Genomic DNA, 23,514 nt, shown 5'->3' on the forward strand with positions numbered 1-23,514 from the left:
AAAATATAGTTCTGATATATTTTTATTAGAACATAATACGTAGAAATATTTTTGCCACTTGTTCTGAATGAAATATCTGAGAGTGAATTGAATAATTTTGAGTATGTATTGTCTTGATGGTAATGAGTGAAACTATGTAGTAAATTTCAATTCATGAAATTTTAAAAAGTTATTTTAAAAATGTAAAAAGTTTTTAAAAGTTACTGCCCTCCCCCCAATTACATATGAATGTCAACTTGCACATATGCAGCGTATACACATGTACTCGACTGACATGGAAATGTCAGGATCCTGGGCAGGAGTGTGGTGCGCGCACTGCGGGTTATACATTGTGCTAGAACACAGTGAGGAAATTAGTTCGAAAACACAGCGCTCACAGTGGTTTTTTGTCCTGTGTTTGTTAAAGGCCACCACAGGTAATAATGGGAGACTGGTGGCAGACTGCGCCCTATTTAGGAACCCCTGAATCCTCCACAGAGGCCTGATTCCTGGAAATGTGGGTTTGACTCGAGAGGAAGGAATAGTGCGGATGGACAGTGTGCCAGGTAAACCACAGGAGGCTTTTAGAGTGTTGCAACAGTGCATCTGAGTGTGTTGGGTTCTGTGGAAAGATATTCTCAAAGAAGAGCTGGACTTAAGGGCAGTTACAGAGTACAGGCAAATAATACAAAGGAGATGACTTCAGGAATACTCAAGATGGGACTAAACAAAGCTTGGCTCCACAGAATGAATCAGAGCCTTTCAGAGGTACCGCTTGATTGAATTTGAGTTGGCTCATCTGATTAAGCATGAAATAAATGACTTCTGTTGAAAAACCAGGTACAGGTTCCCAGAACAAAAGTGAGTGGATAAATGTGTGTATATGTGGGTGTAACACCATGTGTGTATATATGTATGTGTGGTGCTTGGGTGCCTGTGCAAAGTGACTTGTTCCGCTATATGTATGTGTGTGTTTGTGTATGTGTGCATATAGCCTCTTCAGCTCTCAACGTCTGGCATTTCTGTCTTCTCTATAAGGTTTGCTTGCATACTTATAGAGTGCAAAGTTTGTCCTAGCCACAGTGTTATTGTTTTGTTTTGAATGGAGGGAAATGGATGTGTAGGGGTGATCTTGGACCAGGATCTGTGTGGCTAATGAGTTTGGGAAAATTGAGGAAATTAATTTTAGATGAATTTATTTAGAGCTGATTTGAAGAAATTAATTAGCTTGCCATCTGTAAAATGGGTGGGTTCAAAGGAGTGGATCTGAGTTTGGGGACTCAGCCCCACCCGCCCACTCTGTCTTGTACTCTAGTTTTTAGGCAAGTATCTGTCTCGCAGCCTCACCAGTTTGCCTTCTGTGAAATGGGTGTTTTGTGATTGGCCCTGACTCTCATTTTGTGACATTGCATATGACATGTACTCAAAATTCCAAATGTGCCCATGGGCCCTAGAAGGTTGGGACCCCTGTGCTACGATGATGCCAGTGAAATGTGTAAAAGCTGTCATGGCTAGGCGTCTCCGTAACAAAATCTTTTAAATGTCTTTGATAATAGGGGTAGACAGAAGGTAGCTCTGTGTGTTAGCAAGGGTTTCCAATTTACTTATTTCTTAAATTTTTATATTGCCCCATAGTGAAGCTCTTCTGAAGCAAATTCACAATTGTTTTTGCAAATAGCACAACCCCACTCCCCCATTAGACTGCTGAACTGAAGAAAGCTTGGAAAACCAGGAATGGATTGAGAAAACAGAGACTGGGAAACCAGGAATGGACTTTTGGGTCGAAAGGCTGTAAACTTAGATCTGGTACCAAAAATTCATGGATTTAGCATGTGCTCAGAAGCACCCATTCCTTAATCTTTCCCTTGCCCCTCTTTTGTACCTGTTTCCAGCTTTTGAGCTCTGGAGTTCTAATTAAAAGCAAAGCCTGAAGTCTTCCCACCCAAAAGCAAGTGGTCATACTTTATTAGATCAGACATCTGTGTACTTCATATTACTGTTAGAAATGTGTATGCCGCAAGTGATCAGCAAATCACCACTTTTTCCCATTGCCTTAGCAAGCCTTGGATGATGCTAGCGCAATGACATTCATGCTAGTGCTGGGGCACGGATAGATACAGTCCAACGATATATAATATTTTTTCAGGGAAAAGTCTACAAAATACATGTGAATGGTGTTATGAGTATGTAATGTAAAACGTTGCGCTGCTTGCAACCTGCGCAAGAAACTTTCTTCCATAGTCACACACTATACTTTACCTGTTTTTCTTGTATTAGACAGTTTTTGCAATCAAGGTGTGTCAGTTTTTGCATCTGTAACCTGAGAATATAAACTACCTGAAATCAAGTGGCTAAAATGGTTCTCTGCCGTTTTTTACTACATTAACAGCATCTGCAAGTGATATATTTCAATCTGAATGATGTTTTTAGTGTTGCTTGTGAAGAGTATATTTAATCTGCATTGAAAAAGTAAAGTGTGAACCTTCCTTAGAATTACAAATAGAAGGTTTATTTATTTATTTCATTTATATACTCTCCCACAGCTGATGCTCTCTGGGCAGTTTACAGAGATTAAAACACGGAACATTAAAAACAAATATACAAAATTTAAAACCATAAAAAATATAAAAACGGACAATATCAATTTAAAACAATTATTCTAGGGTCAGTTAAAAAAACTACAGTGTCTATGCTTTTGAAGGCAGTGCTTTTTACAAGCCTGCACCAGCCAAGGACCTTATCTATGCATCAGTGTACTGATGACAACGCACTCCAAAACTCCAGATGATCTCACCCAACAGTTTCATGTATATGTTAAACAACATGGGGGACAAGACTAACCCCGGTAGAGCCCCATACTGGAGAATCCACAGGCCGAGCAATGTTCCCCAAGCACCACCTTCTGGAGCCGACCTGCCAAGTAGGAGCAGAACCACTGCAAAGTAGTACTTCCCACTCCTAACTCAGCCAGTCATTCCAGAAGGATGCCATGGTTGATGGTATAGAAAGCCGCTGAGAAATCAAGGTGAATCAACAGAGTCACACTCCCTCTGTCCTTCTCCCAACATAGGTCATCATACAGGACATCAACATGCCAAAACCAGGCCTGAAACCTGACTGAAATGGATCCAGATAATCAATCTCATCCAAGAGTGTCTGGAGCTGGCCCACAACTACCCGCTCAAGGACCTTGCCCAGGAATGGAATATTTGCCACTGGCCTATAGTTAAGATTTTCTGGGTCCAGGGAAGATTTCTTCAGGAGTGGTCTCGCTACCGCCTCTTTCTGACACGCAGAGAGGCATTATTCACTTCTATGGCCCAGCTGGCTGTTCCATCCCTGCTAGCTTTTATTAGCTGAGAGGGGCAAGGATCCAATACAGAGGTGGTTGCACGAACCTGTCCAAGCACCTTGTCAACATCCTTGAGCTGTACGAACTGAACCACATCCAAGAAAACTGGACAAGGCTGTGCTCTGGATACCTCACTAGATTCACCGGCTATATATAACACTGCAGTTTAAGTACTGGCGGATGCCAAAGATTTTATTCTGGATGTGCCTAACAAATTCATTACAGTGGGCCTCAGATGGTTCTACCATATCCTTGGGACCATCATGTACTAGCATTGAGAGAGAGAAATCTCTAGAACAGCCTCTCCCAACCTGGTATGTTTTAAATGTTTTGGATGACAACTCCCAGCTTTTCTGATTATGCTGGGGTTGATGGAGTTGAAGTTCAAAATATCTGGAAGGAACAAGGTTGGGAAACAATAGTTTAGAGCCTACTTGGCTAATAAAACCTAAATTTGGGGATTTGTAACCAAAAATGAAAATCGGAATAAATATAGCTTATCCTATAGTAATGTTCCTATTTCAAATAATATGCACAGAAACATTAAGAACTTCCAAAGAAGTGTAATTATAGATCATAGAATAGAATCAGAGTTGGAAGGAATCTTGGAAATTACTTGGTCCAATCCTTTGCTCAATGCATACTCTGCCCTGCAGGGCGCAGCTACACCATCCCAGACAGATGGCCATACAGCTTAAATACTTCCAGCAAAGGAGAACCCACCACCTTTCAAGGCAGACTGTTCCACTGCTGAACAAATTTCTCTTAATGTTCTTTATATGCTTGGTATAATCAATAAAGCAATGTAAGATTAGAAGAGCTCTTGTATGCAGCCTCATTACTTCAGCTCTTTTTTAGATCCCAGGTCTGATCGGGACTGATTATGCTACATCAGACAGATTTGGTCACAGTCTTCGCAGATTTTGGGGCGAGTTGTCTGTTTTTGCACATGGCCCATTCCGCTTTAGCCCTACATGTGATGCAGGTGGACACCCGCATAGCCCTAGAATTTAGTATCAATGGGGAAAATGAGATTATATTTCTGGAAAGACCGTTAGGATACAGTCCTATACTTAAGATTCACTACTTGAGGAGCTATAGGATTTTGTGAAAACCATGCTGTGCTGATGGAATGCAAGATTTGCTGCCAAGTTGGCAGATATGCTAGTGAAGTATAGAAAGAATTTCCCTTCCATTACCTTCAGTGGGATGGTGAAAAACAACCACCACCCCACTCACATCACCATGGCAGAACATTGAGCAGGGGGTTGGACTCGATGGCCTTGTAGGCCCCTTCCAACTCTGCTATTCTATGATTCTATGATAGGTTATGGGGTAACTCAGCACTTAGACATAGCATAGCACACCACTTCCAGGATATAAAGCCTACTTAGGGAAACCATTATGATAGGGCAAGACTTCTCTGGCTTCATGTCATGTGCACTTGGAACTCACACAGAGGGAAACGTGGGTGGGAAGCAGGGAGAAAGGGCACTTTGCACACTGAGGGAGTACTTGCCCCAAACAGCCTCTCCGCATCACTCATGGGAACTTGGGCAGAGTGGTAACCCTTCTCTGCTTAGAACCCGAACAGGCATCTCGCCTTTTGAATTCAGAGACAAAATACCCAAGCTGACTCGACTCCACTTGAAAAACTGGGACTGTTGCGACAGAGCATCCCACATAGGTAAGCAAGGGAAGGGGGATGCATGCTGTAATGTGGGGGTGGGGAACATTTTTAAGCCTGGAGGTCGAATTCAGTTTGAGAGAAGCTCCTGGGCCCCGGACTCCAATGGTGTGATAGGCCAAAAGCCAAGGGCCAGGGCCAAAGCCAAAAGAGGGTAGACCCAAATTCAAACAACAACAACAACAACAACAACAAACCACCAGTGTGTTATAGCTTAAAGCTCTTACTGCCAGTAATTAAACCTAAGGAGAGGCATTTCTGCTTTTTAGAATGAGGGGGAAACGGCGTAGAAGCCAGGAAATCACCAAACAACCAGCGGTTGAGAGGAAGGGGGTGGGCCACCTGGAGAACCCTGGAAGGCCGGATTTGGACCCTAGGTGGGCCAGAGTTGGATCCCAGGCCTGAGGTTCCTCACCCCTACTGTAATGTATAATTGTTACAACTGACTCCCATGTCTTCCCACCACTTGTGAATATTGTGCGTTGTCTAAACTGTAGTGTTATGATGCTCTTTCTCCCAACAATGGAGAGCAGAGTCCCCACACACACAGGGGATGCACTTATCCTCATACTCAGGGAAGTCCTTAGCAAAGGCCAGGCACTCCACTCCAGCCATTTCCACTAGTGATCAAACACTCAGCACTTCTGCATGTATTAGAACACTGTGTACACAGTGTTGTCAACACCGCCCAAGGGGGAAGGCGTATATATTGTCACAGTCATTGCAGTCTCCTGTCACCCCGCTGCACCATGGGGGTGGGAGAAAGACCGACTTGAGCACTCAAGTGGCACCATTGGCTCTTCGCTCTCATTCTCTCCTTACAAACACTTATGCATTCAGGACCAGGGACTATGTGCTCTAGGTCCTGATTATTGCTCACTCTTCTTGCTCTGTGTCTCCCTGTTCTCTCCACAGGATGCTCTCCCGACAGATGTAGGATCTATCCTATACCCCATTCCATGCTGACCACAAGGGAGGCCTGCCCCATGACCATCAGCAGTGACCAGGATACTACCAGCTGTTCCTCTGTGGCATTGTTAATCTACTTGTTCCAGGCAGGCTACTTTACCCATGGAAACAAGACCACAGTTACACAACAGGTGAAGGGGATATCTATGATGGAGGTGTTACCAAAAGAGATATTACATGTGCTTCTCTGCTGACTATTAAGCCACTGTCAAAGGCATGGGAGTCCTTCTGAGGTGACTGATTGGCAACCACATACATTTACATATGTATTTATTTATTAGATTTATATTCCACTTTTCAACTACCGTTCTCAGAGTGGCTCACAACATTTATAAACCTATAAGAGATGCATCAAAAACCATGCAAAAACTGCCAACTCTGCTTGAGTAGGAGCTAGCACCTGATGTTCTTTCCCACAGGGGCTGTTATTGCTAGATGGCCCTATAGCAGGGAAAGAGATAGCCCGGTAAGAACAGAAGCTAGTTTCTGGTATTGTCTCTACCTAATTTACTCTATTGATTCTCCCTCCCCACCCCACAACACACAGGGTAGGTAACATACACCTGTGTTAGTAGTTTGCTGCCTTGAGCACTTCTGTACAGTCATTACTGGCAGGAGTACTAATGGGAAGACATCCAAGTTGGGCTGCACTTTCTCATGCCACCAAGCAAAATCTCTCTTTTATAGCAGCGCTAACATCGTTCTACGAAGCAAATGTTAGCCACTTGGAGATGCAGCTAGATGTAGCCTGGGAAGAAGACATCACAGACATGGACTTGGACTCTTCCTCCTGCTACTAATCAGGGAAGAATTCCTGACTGCTCACATGTGTCTCTCTCCACCACCCTGGATACTGTTCAATAAAGGCTTTGACTTTGCCATATGTGTTGTTTTTTGTTATTAGAGGGGACTTGTAGATAAGGATCTCTTCCTCCACCCTAGTAGGATTTGGCTGCAACCAACATCAAGGTGGGACTCTGGGCAGGCAGGCAACGAGCTTGATGGCAGTGGCCACTGCTCTCTCTACTTATTTGGGTTCTTTGTGGTCTCTGTCTGCACAGAGCCTCGATTTGGGAAACTTCTAGAGCTGAGGAGTTTTTGGTGGGAACCGTCCCCCACCGTCCTACTGCACATGCTCCGCGGGGTTCCTACCCAGTCCCTCAGTACTTTGTCGACCACCATTATGGCAGCACTCAATTGAAAGGACTTCTAGTTTCTTTTGATTTTGTTGAGAAAATTTAACTTCTATTCCTTCTTTCTTTTTTAGTATTTCTTCAGTCTTTTGATTTGCATTTTGTGTTTCTTCAGTGCCTTTTTGCGATCTTTGGTTGCTGCGTATGGTGCTATATAAATAAATTAATAATAATAATAATAATAATAATAATAATAATAATAATAATAATAAAGGCCTTGTTCAGAAAGTGTGTCCGCCAGGGGTGCAAACTACCTCCCACTCTCGGGAAGGGGCCTTGTAGGCCCCTTCCAACTCTGTTATTCTATGATTCTATGATCATTTGTTTGGGCAAAGGGCACATCGTAGAGATGCGCCACACTGCATGTCTTTTATGAAACAAATGAGAAAAAAAATCAAGCAGATAAATAGCAAGAAAGATAGAGGGATGAAAAGAGAGAGGGGCAAGGGATGCGGAGATGCTGTCTGGCAGGACAAGCCCGTCTGGCAAAATGGGATGTGTGGATTGGTCATGTGGGTTGCCAGGGGGAGGGAAGACAAGAGCTGTTTTGTTTAGATGTACCTGGATGTGGGGCTCTCTGTGGTAGTGCTCTCTGGATTTGAACCAAGCACCTCCAGTATATAAAACATGTGCTCTTCCATTTGGCTGGGGCTCTTCTTCCAGACTTTGTGCTCCTGTCATGTATGACTGGGGGTTGGGGCTGGGGGGACAAGTGCTTGATGCTACTGCTGTTCAGGGATTAGGAAGCTGATTTGTGGATATTGCTGTATGGGTTCAAGTCTTGGATGCTCTCTCTTTTGCCTTTTACCAGCCCTTGTCTCTGATGGGGCTTGTCACTCCTGTCTCCAGCCATATGTACTGGGTCACTGGAAGTGTGTTTACAGCTGTCTTTTTCGCATTCCTCTTGGCTGTTTGTCAAAAGGCTCTTTCCTTCACTTGTTGCTATGAGTTTTCTCTACTGTGAGTGCTGTATCATATGGAGCTCTCCTTCCTCCCCTCTGTGTGGTATGCCCCAAAAGATTGGTGGTGAGAAGTATAAGGGGACTTGGATTCCTCCCTGTAACAATGCCTGGGGACTGGCAGTAGTAGGTTCGGTGCTGGCTGTGCCACTGGGGCTCATGGAGAGTGGATGCTGTGACATGGTGTGTTGTAATGGCCATGTGTGTGCTGGGGTCATGTCCCATTGTTGCGAGTTCGTTGGCTCTTGCTGTGTGTGGGGCAGTATGTAGGTGTTGTTGTCAGTCCCTAGAGCACTAGTGAAATTTCCAGGGATCCTGTGTGTTTGCCCTTTTGGTATTTTTAGTTGTGTGTTTTTCCCTTACTGGACTGAGCACACATTGAATACGGTGGCCATATCTGGTGTAGTGGTGGCCTATCTCTCCACTCCGCCCTTCCTCTCACCGTGCTATGTCCTGGCAAAATGTGAGTATAGGATTGCTTTGTTGTGAAATTTTATAGCATAGCAGGAGCAATATCATTGTCATCAGAGCCAGTGTGGTGTAGTGGCTAAGGTGTTGGACTGGGAGTTGGGAGATCCAGGTTCTAGTCCCCACTCAACCATGGAAACCCACTGGGTGATTTCGGGCCAGTTACAGACTCTCAGCCCAACCTACCTCACAGGGTTGTTGTGAGGATAAAATGGAGAGGAGGAGGATTATGAACGCTGCCCTGGGTTATTTAAGAGGAAAAAAGATGGGATATAAATGCAATAATAAATAAATAAATACATACATATCTATTGCAATGAATTTAAATTGATCGTAGAGATCTGTCATTGAATCTGCCTTTTGCTTCTAAGAGATTTAAACCGATGTTCCTTTTACAGAGAGGTCCGCCTGGCGCCTACACTGTACTGCTTTCGTCGCCAGCTGAAGACCTTTTTATTCACTCAGTATTTTAACACTTAATTTTGACTTAAATTTAAATTTTACTGTTTTAACTCTGTATTTTAATCTTATATCAACTTTGCTGTGTGGTTTTATCCTGGTTGCGCTTTTTATACTGTATTTCGTAATTGTGTTTTAACCTGTTGGGTGTTTTACTGTGGTTTTAATTTTTGTGAACCGCCCAGAGAGCTTCGGCTATTGGGCGGTATAAAAATGTAATAAATAAAATAAAATAAAATAAATTACTTAATACTATGAACATGTTTTTTTAAAAATTACCCTTAATTTTTATTGTAACTTGTCCTTAAAAGTAAAGTTGTAATGCAGTGTTTTGACGTGGTGTTACAGGATTTTTAATTAGAATTTTTCTCTTGGGAAGGAGTAGAAAAAGATTAAGAAATCCTTTGCAGCTCCATTACATTTGCTGTTAGCTATGGGCTGAATATACATTTCAGATTCCTAGGTAGCAGCCTCCCTTGCAATTAGCCACCAGGGATTCTTCCACTCATCCTCCAGAGTACAATGTAAAAGATAGCATTCTGAAAAATATTTCAGTAGCAATTAACTTTTATTATCTGTAAGTGGAATTCTGTCTCATCATATACTAAAGCACATGGTTGTGCTTTAAAGCAAATTCTGAACTATTAATGACCAAATGGCTTCACTTCTGTTTTATTCTGGATGATACTGAGGTTAATGTTGTACATATGCAAATATTGCTACTTTTTAATAGTGTTGCTTCAGTTTGTTGTTAATGTCTAGGACAAGAGTGTATAATGTTTTTGGTCCTGAGGGCTACATTGGGTGTCTGCTGGGCTGAAGGGGACCACACATGTACATACAGGTACATATACAGGCATGCTCATACCTGCATGCGCGTTTGCATCCAACTCAGTCATGCATACTGCTTCCATGCTTAAATCCAGCTCCTTCCCAAGAGCATTTCAGAAGCCTGGCATCCGTTTGATCACAGAAAACCAACACTCCTCCCAGAAATCTCAATTCTTAAGCCACTCTGCCATCTAGGAATCTTGGCTCTTAGCCCTTCCCCCTTTCTAGTCAAAGGATCCTGACATCCCACACTGTACCTGGAATGTTTTGGGGTGGGTGGGAGAAACAACAGGAAAAAAGAGGGGAAAATAGTCTAAGAACAGGTTCTTTGATTCTTGCCATAGAAGCGCTGTTTCTAAAGCATCCTAGGAAGCCGACAGAAGTCTTTGGGATGCTCTAGGGACACTCTGTGAATGAGGCATCTGTGGTAGGAGCCATACATCCTGTTCCTAGAGCATTTTTCTTTTTTTCTGGGGGTTTGAGAGGCCGCCGGATGGGTTTTGGGGGAGGGAGTGGGCTTTTTGTACCCCTAGTAAATTTCCCCCCATAATATTCCGTCATCTTCTTCCACCCTCTCATTGATGCAGGAGCAATGGAATTTCTTATATGTCAAATTACCTGGTGAATTTATTCATTTATTTTACTTATTTATTACATTTTTATGCCGCCCAATAGCCAAAGCTCTCTGGGCAGTGAATCCTGTACTCTGTGTGACATAGCTAGCCTGTTGTAAATGGAGAGGATTTCGAAGTATCCCTTCTTCAAAGGAAGACGATTCATCCCCATCTAATAAAGCTAGCATAAATACTTACGTTTGTTTTAATAAAAGGTGAATGAAAAGCTTATCTGTCTTTATTTTGAAGAAGTCTTGAGTAAATCAGATTTTCAAGTTTGCGTGGCGCATGTCGATCAGCAATGCAAGGCTGAATACAGGTGATATAAATATTTTTAGAGAGTTGAAAGTGGTTTGAGAGAGTTGCCTCACTTATGCATCTTGTAAGAAGGGTTTTGAGTTTTTTTAAATTTCAAACATTTGTGAGATGTGTCTAACCAGAAGCAACAATGGGACAAAAGAAACAAGCTTGTGTATCTGTGTGTTTGTAAACAGCTTTTAACTTCCTCTCAAACAGCTTTTAACTTCTTCCAAAGTCTATTGTTCAAATTACTGGTAGTTACAGAAAAGAATACCGAATTTGCTTGTTTGTTGCCTAGTGTGCCCGTTTATTAGAGGGCAACTCAGTGAGTATCTAGGAATTAGGCACTGTTGAGTCTTGAGACATGAATCCTATACATCTACATAAAACTCTGCCTTTTACTTCTGCTGTGTTCATAGATTCCATCGGGCTTCGTATATGGACCTCAAGCCTTGGAGGTAGCAGAATATTCAGCAGAAGGTAAAGAGGAGTGCTGCCTTCTGGCATCGTAGTGTGTGCCTGTGTGCGAGTGTGCACTGGGATAGTTAGTATTGTGCAGTTCTTTAAGGATAAAAAGAATATACCTATGTAGGCTTGGGATCATAATTAACTTAACCAGCTATATCAATAGTTTGCCTATCGGAGCATGGTGAAATGTTGTATGACATTAAGAATACCATTATACTTGTGTTGGCCCTAGCACCTTATTTCATCATAGAATTACCTGATATGAACAATAGCAGTGAAAAGCCTTCGCTTACCAGCCCTGCAGGACTGAGGGGGTCTCTGAGTTATGCACCTTTTCATGTTAGTTTGTGTTCTTTCGCTCACACGCATGCACGCACGCACATACACACACTCTCATTTAAGAGTAAGCACACCCTCTCTTCATTTCTTTTTGGACAATTTCTACCATCTCCCTTGCCAGTTTAGTCTTTATGGCCTAGCTTCTCCTACTGGCTGTTCATTTAAGTGCTGGAATCTTTGAACATGAAAGCATGAAGCAAACACACACACACACAGGAGGAAGGAAGCTCATGGCTGCATTTGCATTGAAGTGCACATGCGTGCTGTGAATGCAAACGCATGTACACTGTACTGCTCAATATTGTTCCACGGCTTAATATGAGGGCTGTGGAGGTAGTTGGTATCATTTGGTGAGATTGAGAGTGTTTGCGTATGTGTGGTGTTCTCTTAGGGTCAGCTAGCCAGCGCAGAGTGTAGTCCGAACTTCTCACTTTATCAAATCTTCCCTCAGAATGACTGCATTTTGCTTCTCAGGTAGTGGGATTCTTTAGGTTCTAGTACCTAAAGGTGTAAGAGCCTCTGAGAATGTGCAAAGTTCATTTTCAAAGGGAAATCTCTTAAAAAAGTGCATAAGAGAAAAGAGCCTTTCCTTAGTGAAGGGAATGTTTCATCACCGGAAACAAGTGAAGAAGCATTCCAGTCACAAAAGAAAGGCAGTCTGCAAATGTTCAGTGGCACTTTATTCTTGGGCTCCTGTTTTTGTGGTGGGGAGGCTGTTTCATAGGTCCTTAGCAGTGAGTGCCAGAAGCTTTTATTGTGAACAAAAGAAAGATAGCATCTCTACAACATATCTCAAGCCCCCAGGAGTTGGAACTCTGGCAGAGCAGAGCAAAGCTGTCCTGTGAGGCACAGCCATCGCCCAAAAGGCAGGTTTCCATGCCAGGATCAAATGTCTGGTTCTGATCTCTAGTGGCCACTCATTTGTATTTAAACCAGAGCCTTTAGCAGCCGTGTTTGCTAGGGACAATGCTTCGATAACGTGCAAAGATTCTCTATGTGCTATTGGACTTTCTGAACGTATTGATGTTTGGGGTTTTGTTTTGCTGATTATGAACTGAACCTATTTTAACTCTTATGTTGAGATCCATAATCTGTAGATCTTTATTGGGGCTGTTAAGGCGTAAACCTATTGACTGGAATTACAGCAATAAATGGTTTTACTGTGAATTGGGCTTCGCCAGGTTGACTAAATAAAATTTGGGACAATAATAAGCAGTGCCTGCAGTTAGTCTTGGCAGTGGTTAAAGCAGACCATTTTAGGGCTGTTTCAAACTAGATGAATTTCTTCATGGATACCTTTTATGTATAGAAAATGCATCATGCAACTCATATGTTGGTCAGCCCTTGGTATAGTTGTACGTGGAATATCGTTAAGTTTATATGCAGTGAAATAAGCATGTCTGTGTTGTATCCAATAAGAGACAGAGTAGTATACAATACCCTTTATTTAAAAGTATTAATAAGAATGGTAGCAGAATTAACAGCTATGCCTAGAACTAAGTGGACTCCATTGCTACTTCCTGTTTCCTTTTATAGGTGGCTTCCCTTCAGCTGGGTATAATCCCAGCTTTCTTAAAGGCACAATGCCTACAAAATCACAGTCTTTTTACTTTATGGTTTTGTTGCTTTTTGAATACATAGGGTGCTTGATTTTTTCATTGATCTTTGAGATAAAGGTAAAAGTTTCATAGGACAAGTCTTATTGCTTCGAGATTTATGCACAAAGCATAAATGTGAGAGTAATTAGTTGTGTATGTATCATCTGTCCTGTCTTGTTTCTGAAATGTCCCAGATACATAAAGGTTATGAAAAGTATTATTAGGTTGTTGGATGGTATAATAAATATTGGTTGCTCCTTTGCAGTTTCAGTTCTGTTAAGTATTTTTATTGAGTGCTACAACAATTTCCAACACAAGTTGTGTCTAGGAGAAAGGTGAAGTCATTGGTTTCAGAAATTCCTTTTGGCAACAAGAATAGAACTGGCTTCAGAGGTGACACTGTCAGTAGGAAACTATTTTAGGATTGTGATACATAGTAAGTGGCTGCACAGCCTTATTAGAGTGACTCACAGTTCACAACATTTTGGGGCTGGATATGAGCTGAGGGTTCCTATCTGTATCTAGTCTCTAGCGTGCCAAAAGCTCAGAGCCCAGTTGAATGTGATGTCCTATGTTAAGGTGCATGCAATTAGATGGCTCAACCTGTCTCAAGTGGATAGGGCAACAGTGGACGAAATCAGCTACAGACGCTACCTGATCTGAACTGGGAAATATATTCTTCTGGATTCTTCTTCTTCTTCATCATCATCATCAGTTGGGCTTGATGTTATAGAAATCTATCTATTAAATCTTTCCCACCAAATGTGGGTTAGGAACATAGGAAAATGCCTTACACTGATTCAGACCATTTGTCCATCTACTGTTGACGCTGACTGGCAGCGGCTCTCCAGGGTTTTCAGGCAGGATTCTTTCCTTACCCTTCCTGGGGAAGCCTGGGACCTTCTGCATGCAAAACAGGTGCTTTATCACACTGAGCTATGGTCTGAGAAGGGATCAAAGGGAAAGTAGAGAAAGCGTGAGCAACAGACTCAGTTGCAACAGTTGCAAAATCTGAATATTCCTCACAAACCACAGCTACTCCCTCCTTGGCCAAAGCTGAAGCATCTCAGAATCACTCCTTGGGTCGATATGAATCAGAAACTGCCATCTCCAATTTCCATTATATTGCTCTTTTACATATCATGGGCTGGTCTTGGTAGCCAAGCTGTGAAGTCTAGTCCCACTATGATAGTGCAACAACATTTTATACATTTAACAAGAGAGATGCTGTATGATGAAATTGTGTAACTCAGGCTTTATGTAGGTCCTTTCCTTTTTTAAAAAACTTCCAACCTAAGTTTCATTTCACAGCTTTTGATTGTTTTTTTTATTCTTTCAAAAATATATTAATCCCCACACGCAAATATATATGTTTTACATAAGTTAAACTATTAAATAGCATTTAAACTGCTGTTTTCCGGTAGAACCAGAAGTGAGGGGGAAGTATGCAATTTGCCCAATAAATACTTTAATTTTCTGCCTTAAGAAATTTTCCTACAAAAATGAAGAATAACCAGTTTATCAAAGAGGTATCCTGTGTCACCATAAAGATGAAACTTATTTATGGCATGAGTTTTTCTTAGTCTTGGCTAGATTCTGTTTCTCAGATGCATTTTCCCCCAAGCTGGATCATGGAATATCTTTGTCTATGGGGATTGGGAAACCTAGGGCATGGCCAGATGGGGCGATATCCCGGAGATCACCCTGGAATCATCCCTGTGTGTCCACATGATGCACAGGGCATCCCGGGAGCAGGGAGGGAAGATCTCTCCCTTGGCCCGGGATATCACCCTACGGATTAATTCCGATTTTTCTGTGGTCTCGGGATGATCCCAAGACAGTGGAACGTGTGGCCCGCCATCGCTGGTATGTCCCGGCTCCTTGTGAGTAAATGCGAGAAGCCGGGAACGGGGAACGGAGCTCATCAGGAGCTCTGTGCCCATTGGGGGTGGGGTGGGGGGAGGGCGAGTTTTTTTTAAAAACAAACAAACAAACTTACCTGTCGTTCGAGCGCTCCATTTCCTTTTTTAAAAAAAATCCAAAACGGTGGTCATGGTGTCGTGTGTCACGTGTAGATGAGGGCAACAATCTCGCAATCATAAAATCGCGAGATCGTTGCCTTCCCCCACCCCTTGTCTAGCCATGCCCCTACACCAATGTTTTGTTTTGTTTGTTTTAATCAGAATTCATGATGAAACCAGGTTTTTTTTTCATTTAGGTTATCAGATTGGTGATCTGTTTCGTCCTTCAAAAGCCACCATGACGAATGATCTGATCCAATCATGATATCTCAAGCAGATGAGACTTTATCCTCAATGCCTATTGAGAGAAAATGCAACATTTGACAAAGTTCCTAAATTATTTTCATGAACTGTCAGAGTTTGTTAACACTTCTGTAAGCCCCCAAAGGTTTATTTAAAAGAAAACGTAAACATCTGTTTAAAGTGGGCAAGGGAGGGAAATCTATATTCCGATGATAAACCACTACCCTACTTTTCAGCTGTTCCCAGCTACATACTTTGTTCCCAAGGACAGCATTATATTTGACACTAGTGCTAATGTAGTGCTAGTGTAAGCGACTTACAGTGCAGTGTCAATAGCATTGACTGATGCTACAGCTTTGCTGGAAAAACAATGTGCTAGAGGTTGCTTATGAAAGTACAATATAATTTACATTACCGCTAGTGTCATATAGGATTATCTCCCAAGACTGCAATCCTAGATATAGTTACTTGGACCTAAGCTCCACTAAACATAATTGTACATGCTTCTGAATAAACGTGTAGTTTCAACTTGCAAAGTACATTGAGCATTTGTTTAACATAGGTTCTTTTTAAGCCAGCAGAAATGCATCCTCTACGTTCTAATTAGAAATACAAGCAATCTCTTAAAAAGAAAGTTTATAATTTAAACTGCTAGCATTGAAGTAGGAACACCATCAAAGAAATGGAGCGAAAAATCCAGCCCTCTTTGATTTTTTTTCTTCATCCCATTTTTTAAAAATGTCCAGTTATTCCCACACTGTTAGAAAAAACGCAGTTGTAACACATCTCAGTGACTTCAAGGGTTATAGACCAAAAGAGAGGATCAAGTTCAACAGTTCATTCCCTTGACCCTGTTTTCAAGCTGGAATGCCTGCCTGCTGCAATTGATTAGCATAGATAATATAACTGAATAGAAGTATTCTACAGAATGAATGCATTGGCTGCTTCTATGCACCTTTAGAATTTGATCTAATCAGCACAAACAAAAACTTAAATACCTCACCAAAACAGGGGGGCTCAACATTATTACCTTCATGAGTGGATTTCTCAAATCCTGATCATATTTCCATCTCTTGAATCCTTCAACCACGGATGGTGCAATTATACAGAAAAAATAAGAGAAACATCCAAAGGTACTAACACATTTTGAGTTACTACTCTTTTCCAAGGCTGTTACAATGTAAAAATGCATAAATTTGAATCATATTTGTTATCAGATTGATTCCTAAAGAGACTAGTAAATGGGGCTTATGAGTGCATAAAAACTGATGACACAAAGATGTAATATCCTTAGTTACTTTAAAGAATGATGCATCTCTTCAGAATAAAAATGGTTAAGCTTGAAATTTTATTTATTTATTTATTACATTTATATACCGCCCCACAGCCGAAGCTCTCTGGGCGGTTTACAACAGTTAAAAATGGTAAACATTAAAAAGTATACAAAATTTAAAAACCATCAAAAACATAAAAACAACAGTATAAAAACAACAGTATCCATTTAAAAACAACAATTCTGGGGTCCATTAAAAACAAACTTAACATAGTTAAATGCTGTTAAAATGCCTGGGAGAAGAGAAAAGTCTTGACATGGCGCCGAAAAGATAATGTTGGCCTGGTCAGGATGCTTTTTTATATACAAAGTGTTGGGTTAGGTAGTTCTGTTGTGCAAGAGGTGGGACGTTCTTATTCCTTTGATTCTTTGGTTTCCCCTCATATTTGGAGCGAATTAAGACTTTGCGGTGGCATGAAAGTGTGCAGGAGGGAAGAGCGGGTTTTCCTTAATATTTTAAAAAAGCAATAAACATCCAAAGGATTTGAGAGTGATTACGTCATTGTTCAAAGCATCCTTGTGCATAAAACATTGACATTTGACTTTGATGCCCAATAGATTTTTTTTGCATATTCTTCTGGTGTCATGTATTTTGTTTTTACTCTTTAATGTGTACGTGAGTGGTTATGGGTGGTGCAGTTATTCTTAATTAGACACTTCTTTGCCTCCAGCGTATTGGCTACATAAGTGCATAGTTTGGTTTTTAGCAAAGCTGATTTAAGAAATGAGAAGCATAAAGCCAGCATTTGGTTTGACATTTGAGGATCTTGCCTTGTCCAGTGCATAATAATTGGATACTGCATTTGGTCAGAAATGTAAAATTTCTGGAAACTTTGGCAATATGGAAGTGAAATAAATGTCTTCCTTTTTATATGAAAATATTGAAGATTTTGAGGGTAAATTTAAATATATGCAGTACTTGCTTATGAAGCCTAAACTTTGTTTACAAGTTATGGAAATGCAATGTACCATATATATGAACATAGGACATAAAACTGTACTGTTTGCTGTAATTCTGAAACTTTAAAATGTAAATATTTTCATTTTATTCAAACAATTACAAATATATGTAGAGATAAAACCGCAACCTGCTGCACTCTAATGTATGTAAGACATATTTACAGATTTGCAGCAAAACAAAATAAATATTGTGGTTATTAAATCTTATGAATAAATTGTTAACCAGTGAAGAATAAAGGTGTATTATTATCAGTATTTTGAATTATGCACTATTTTGACATGAATACAACAAACATTGAATACATTAAGGACAAAACTGGAGTCTATGTTCCTAATTACATGTGAAAGTAAAACATCTAAAATACATACATGCTTATATGTGTTTATAAGTCTTCATCAGGCCAAATGAAATCAGAATTTTAAAAGATGATCACATATGACATGGCATTTTTTGTATTTCAAGGGTTCACAAGCAGTAATTATGAAGAAAATAGAATCAAATGGCATTGCAGTGATATTTAACCCAATGGGCATATATAACATTTACAGCCATGAGTTTGGAAGGTGTTGGCACTGTCAGACTTCCAAAAATGACATTATACGCATATGGTAATGTGACAGAACAGTAGGGTTTTGGAAAGTAATTCTAGAAGTTAATACTATTGTAATTAATCTGTAAGTGCCACCTAATTCTTTGTCTGCTTAGTTATGTTAAAATGCATCACTAACAATGTGGTGTGAGGTAATAGTCTGTTAATAGATGATAGATTCATACATGTAAACAGTGGAGGAATAAATATAGAGGAAAAATAAAGAATTATTTGAGATATAAAGGCTTTAATTAAATGTGTATAAAAACCCAGAATTATTTTTTAGAAGTATGGAGTCTGGTGATTAATTATGCAATTACCTCATCCTTGATTAACATGTGAGCATATTTTGGTCAATTTGATTTAATCTACTATAATGCTTTTGTAGTATGTCCGTTTGCTTGTAGCATGTATATTGTTCTTGCTGCTACTTGATGTTTAAAGAATGTGTATTGTTAAACAAGATATAATCAGTTTTGCCAGTTGAAAACATGAGGAAAAAATGAAAGTTGAAAGTCATCAATAGATGTATTAGGAAGATTTTAATTTCTACACTTAAATACAATATGTATATCTAAACAAGATCTTGCACAAATGGATTAAATTTTAGGTTAAAAATAAGCCTCAGAAAATAAACATTCCTACTATGTAATGAAGGAGTGGCAATGAGCCTGGATATTCAGTTACACTTTTTAATGATGATATGCAATTATTCTGCATTTTTATGTACATTTATTGAGAGTGAGACTCATTAAACTCAGCGGGGCTTGCTTCTTAGCAAACATGTACAGGAGCAGGCTGCAAGTGTTCAAAGTAACTGTAGAGAAAATTCGGTATCCTGAACTTCTATTTGCTTTACTTTTATGAAATGGAGCTAGATATGAATAATATAAAAAATATTGATACACTCAAATTTCTTTCCCTAATGTCAAAGAACCATCGTTCTGATTCTGAATTTTAACATTCAAGGACATTTGAAAACTGAATGCTTGCATGAATTGAAAGAAAGTTCTCAATTTTTTCTTATCTTAGTGATTTTTTCTTGATTGTTCATCTAACATTCAATGGTTTGCAAAAGATGTAGGAATACGAGGCAAGAGAGGAGCAGGAGGAGACTGAGGCTGTCTTGTACAAAGATCTTGCCTTCACATTGTAGGAAAAATATGCTTGGCAGATCTGGAACTTTTGGAAGTACTTAACAAACATTGTCCTCAGAGTGTTATGTGTTTGTGCACACAATTGCAGAACATGAGAAGCTGCCTTATATCAGATCAGGCTATTTGTCCATGTAGTCCGGGATTGTTTACTTTGACTGGCAGTGGATCCTCAGAGTCTCAGGCTCAGATCTTTCTCATTACTGGTCATCTGGTCCTTTTTTTTTTTTTTTAAAGGGAGATATCAGGAATTGAACCTGTGTGTTTCTTCGAAGTATAAACTTCCACTTCCTCCCCCTTTGTAAAGTGGTAATTTGAAAGCTACATTTACAAATCCCTATAGGTTATTGTATGCCAGTTTTATTGTTTTCTAGTCAATAGAAAAATTTCATGTCAAAGATGATAATTGGTTATGAAATGGAAAGCATGATGGATCATTATAGTTTCAATAATTGTCTAACTGCACTTGTGGTTTGGTCATTCAGTTTCAAGGAAATCGAGATTAATCTGTGTATGTGCTTTTATATATTTTAATGTAAATAAGACCTGTAAAATTCACTGTTTTCTTTTTGCAGAAAAGATGAAAAGGAATATGCATTGAAGCAGATTGAAGGTACAGGGATATCCATGTCGGCATGTAGAGAAATAGCAGTAAGTGGAGATAAAATGTTTAAATAGTTTTACAATTAATGGGTGTGGCTGGAATCCAACTAGTTCCCTTTCCTTCCCGTCTCTGAAGTATTCTGACAGCAGAATGGGGAGATGTGCAATTTTCAGAAATTTCCCTGCCTCTCTGTAGCCCCTTATACCCGCAAAACCTGTTCTGGAGGGTGGACCTCCAGAGCAGATTTGGGAGGCTGCAGGAGAGGAGATGGAATAATAGAAAATCACGTCCTGCTCTACTGTCGAAAGCTTTGTGCATTAATTTGTTGTTGTTAAAATGGTCATTCAATGTAATTCATTCAGCAGAATTAACTAGTTCTGACTTGCATGCTATTGATAAAATAAAAAAATGGTATCTCTAGTTGAATATGCCATCAAGCACAAAGCATTCTTTTCCTTCCAATACATTCTAGAATTGGGGTTCTCAAAGTGATGCAGAAGTGCTCTTACAAAATAGAATTGGTAGGCAGCTGCAGTCTAGTAATTCATTTTGTAGCATGCCCAGCAAAAACGGAAAGGTACATTGTGGGTGGTAGGGAGTGTCCTTGGCAGGGCCTAGATGGGCTAATGGTAACATGTTGGCATTTTGTCTGTGCTGTAAATGTGTTTGCCTATGCTGGAAGGCATTTGTGTTTGGCATGGTGTGAATTAACTGGTATTGTTTGTTTTGGTGTGGTGTGTCTTTTGCCTGTGTGTGTCTGTCTGCATATAGGGGATTCTCCTGTGACTTGTATCTTTATATTTCTCTGAGTATCAATGTTTTACCATTTGTGAAATGGGTATTGGTGTTGAAGCAGAAGACTGTGGGTTCAAAAGAACGGATTTGCGTTTTTGAAACTTTGCCTTGTAATTGGATTCTTTAGGAAGTCATTTTCCTCCAGCTTCGTCAGTTCACTTCTCAGAAATGGCCATGCCTACCATTGTAGCCATTTTTTGAATGGGCAAGCTCCCCCATGGCAGCCTTCTTGTGAGAATGTTTACAGTGATGCTCTCTCAAATTTCCAAATGTTCCTCACTGGCCCATAAGATTGGGTACCCCTATCCTAGAAAAATTGGAAGAGGCCGTCTTGAGAGCCTTTTCTGGTTAAAGGGCAGGATAAAAGTGCTACAATAAATAAAATAAATAAATCTGTCGCTCCCATTCACTTCCGTATTTACAGCTACCCAGGAGATAGCAACATGGCACCCACAGGCGCACTGGAGCCTGCCTGAGCTGTGCCCACCACTTCCTTACTCTCCCATGCACTTTCCTCAGCCCTTGCCAGGGATCCCACTCTTACCCACTTCCACCTACTTTCCTAATGTTGTAGTGCCAAAGCCCTAACCAGGAAGCAGGCAGATGGGAGATGTCGGTAGCCCCTTCTCCCTATCTGCCAACACCATAATTCGTCATTAGGGCTCAGTGTGCACTCAGATGTTTGATTTAGGAATAAGGAAGTGCTAATTTTTGGGTGAAACTAGTAACAAAGTAATGACTGTGCCTTCCAACTATCAGCAAAACTGCCAGACTTATTTATACTCTTTTTATGGACCCCATGGAATAAAAGCACAATACTAATTGTCTCATTTCCTTTATTTGAATCAAAGCATAATCCCTTTAAAGTCACTTTTGTTTAAGAAGAATGCAGTTTAATAATGCCAGAACATTTTCAGATCCTGAAATGAAATTATTTATAGAACAATTGCTTTTCAAAATGCTTGGTACAGAATAAGGGTGTTAACATGTCTTGAGCAATTGTAGCAAAAAACAACGACAAGCAGCAACTAACAACAATACACAGAAAAACAGTATAAAGAAGTATTCATAAAGCATGCATGTATTCCTTGTTTAAAAAATAATCAAAGAGCATCATAGTTCTGTTGCTCACTTTTTGGTGTCTGAATACCATTTGTTCCTATAGGACAGGAGTCAGGAAACACTTTTGGCCCAAGGGCTGGATTCCATTTGGGGGTGGGGGGCTTTCACGGGGTTGCATTCCAGTAGTGGTGGGGCAAAGGCAAAAATGGGTAAGGCGACGTGCTGGGCTTGACGAATCCAAGGCTGGAGTTAAAATCGCAGGAAGAAACATTAACAATCTCAGATGTGCAGATGACACCACTTTGATGGCTGAAAGCGAGGAGGAGCTGAGGAGCCTTATGACGAAGGTGAAAGAAGAAAGTGCAAAAGCTGGGTTGCAGTTAAACTTCAAAAAAACCAAGATTATGGCAACCAGCTTGATTGATAACTGGCAAACAGAGGGAGAAAACGTGGCGGCAGTGACAGACTTTGTATTTCTGGGCGCAAAGATTACTGCAGACGCTGACTGCAGCCAGGAAATCAGAAGACATTTACTTCTTGGGAGGAGAGCAATGACAAATCTTGATAAAATAGTTAAGAGCAGAGACACCACACTGACAACAAAGGTCCGCATAGTTAAAGCAATGGTATTCCCCGTAGTAACCTATGGCTGCGAGAGCTGGACCATAAGGAAAGCTGAGCGAAGGAAGATAGATGCTTTTGAACTGTGGTGTTGGAGGAAAATGCTGAGAGTGCCTTGGACTGCAAGAAGATCAAACCAGTCCATACTCCAGGAAATAAAGCCAGACTGCTCACTTGAGGGAATGGTATTAAAGGCAAAACTGAAGTACTTTGGCCACATAATGAGAAGACAGGACACCTTGGAGAAGAGGCTGATGCTAGGGAAAGTGGAAGGCAAAAGGAAGAGGGGCTGACCAAGGGCAAGATGGATGGATGATATTCTGGAGGTGACAGACTTGACCTTGGGGGAGCTAGGGGTGGCTCTGGTGTGGGTTGGTCCATGAATTCACGAAGAGTTGGAAGCGACTGAACGAATAAACAACAACAACAACAACAAAAAATGCAACCTCTGCAATTTCAGTTTTTACCAATTTATTGTAAGAAGCATGTCCACTCAGAAGTAAGCATGGCTAGCATAGCTACTCACAAATAATAAGGATAAGCCTCTGCATGTCTATTCAGAAGAAACCAAGACAAGCTTTACAGAATAAAGCTCAGAAATCAGCAGGTCTGAATCACTCACTGCCTTCCTCTCCTGGCCCTTTTTACACACACACCCCTCCTGGGAGGGAGAAGCTCTTTTCTCCAATCACCAGCTGATCAGAGATAAGTGTTTTACCCTGCTAAGCACTGAGAAGGGAATCTTTTTTCAGTGCTAAGGAGGAAAAAGCACTTATCTCCAATCACCAGCTGATTGGAGATTAGAGCTATCTCCTCTGTGGAGAGGAGGCTGGGTGAAAAGAAGAAGCTGTCCCTGTGAAGGTTACTATCTCTGCTGTAGGCAGTAGATGGCCATTCTTAGTTGGTGGAATGATT

The 23,514-nt window shown here is 40.7% G+C and overlaps 1 protein-coding gene across 6 annotated transcripts in view; it reads left to right on the forward strand.

Moving 5' to 3' along the window:
- CDK19 (cyclin dependent kinase 19) overlaps window positions 1–23,514 on the forward strand; it is a 134,724-nt gene that overhangs the window by 32,213 nt on the left and 78,997 nt on the right. For 3 of the 6 annotated variants that reach the window (XM_063124792.1, XM_063124793.1, XM_063124789.1), the window contains exon 2: window positions 20,093–20,168. The exons of 1 other annotated variant lie outside the window; for it this stretch is intronic. In XM_063124792.1, the coding sequence (XP_062980862.1) occupies window positions 20,093–20,168 (76 nt within the window). Of the gene's footprint in view, window positions 1–4,947; window positions 5,019–5,933; window positions 6,119–11,230; window positions 11,292–20,092; window positions 20,169–23,514 lie in introns of all 6 variants that reach the window. 2 more of the 6 variants (XM_063124791.1, XM_063124790.1) reach the window with 2 other exon arrangements.

This window comes from Elgaria multicarinata, chromosome 4 (assembly GCF_023053635.1).
Source record: "Elgaria multicarinata webbii isolate HBS135686 ecotype San Diego chromosome 4, rElgMul1.1.pri, whole genome shotgun sequence".
NCBI classification, from domain to species: Eukaryota; Metazoa; Chordata; class Lepidosauria; order Squamata; family Anguidae; genus Elgaria; species Elgaria multicarinata.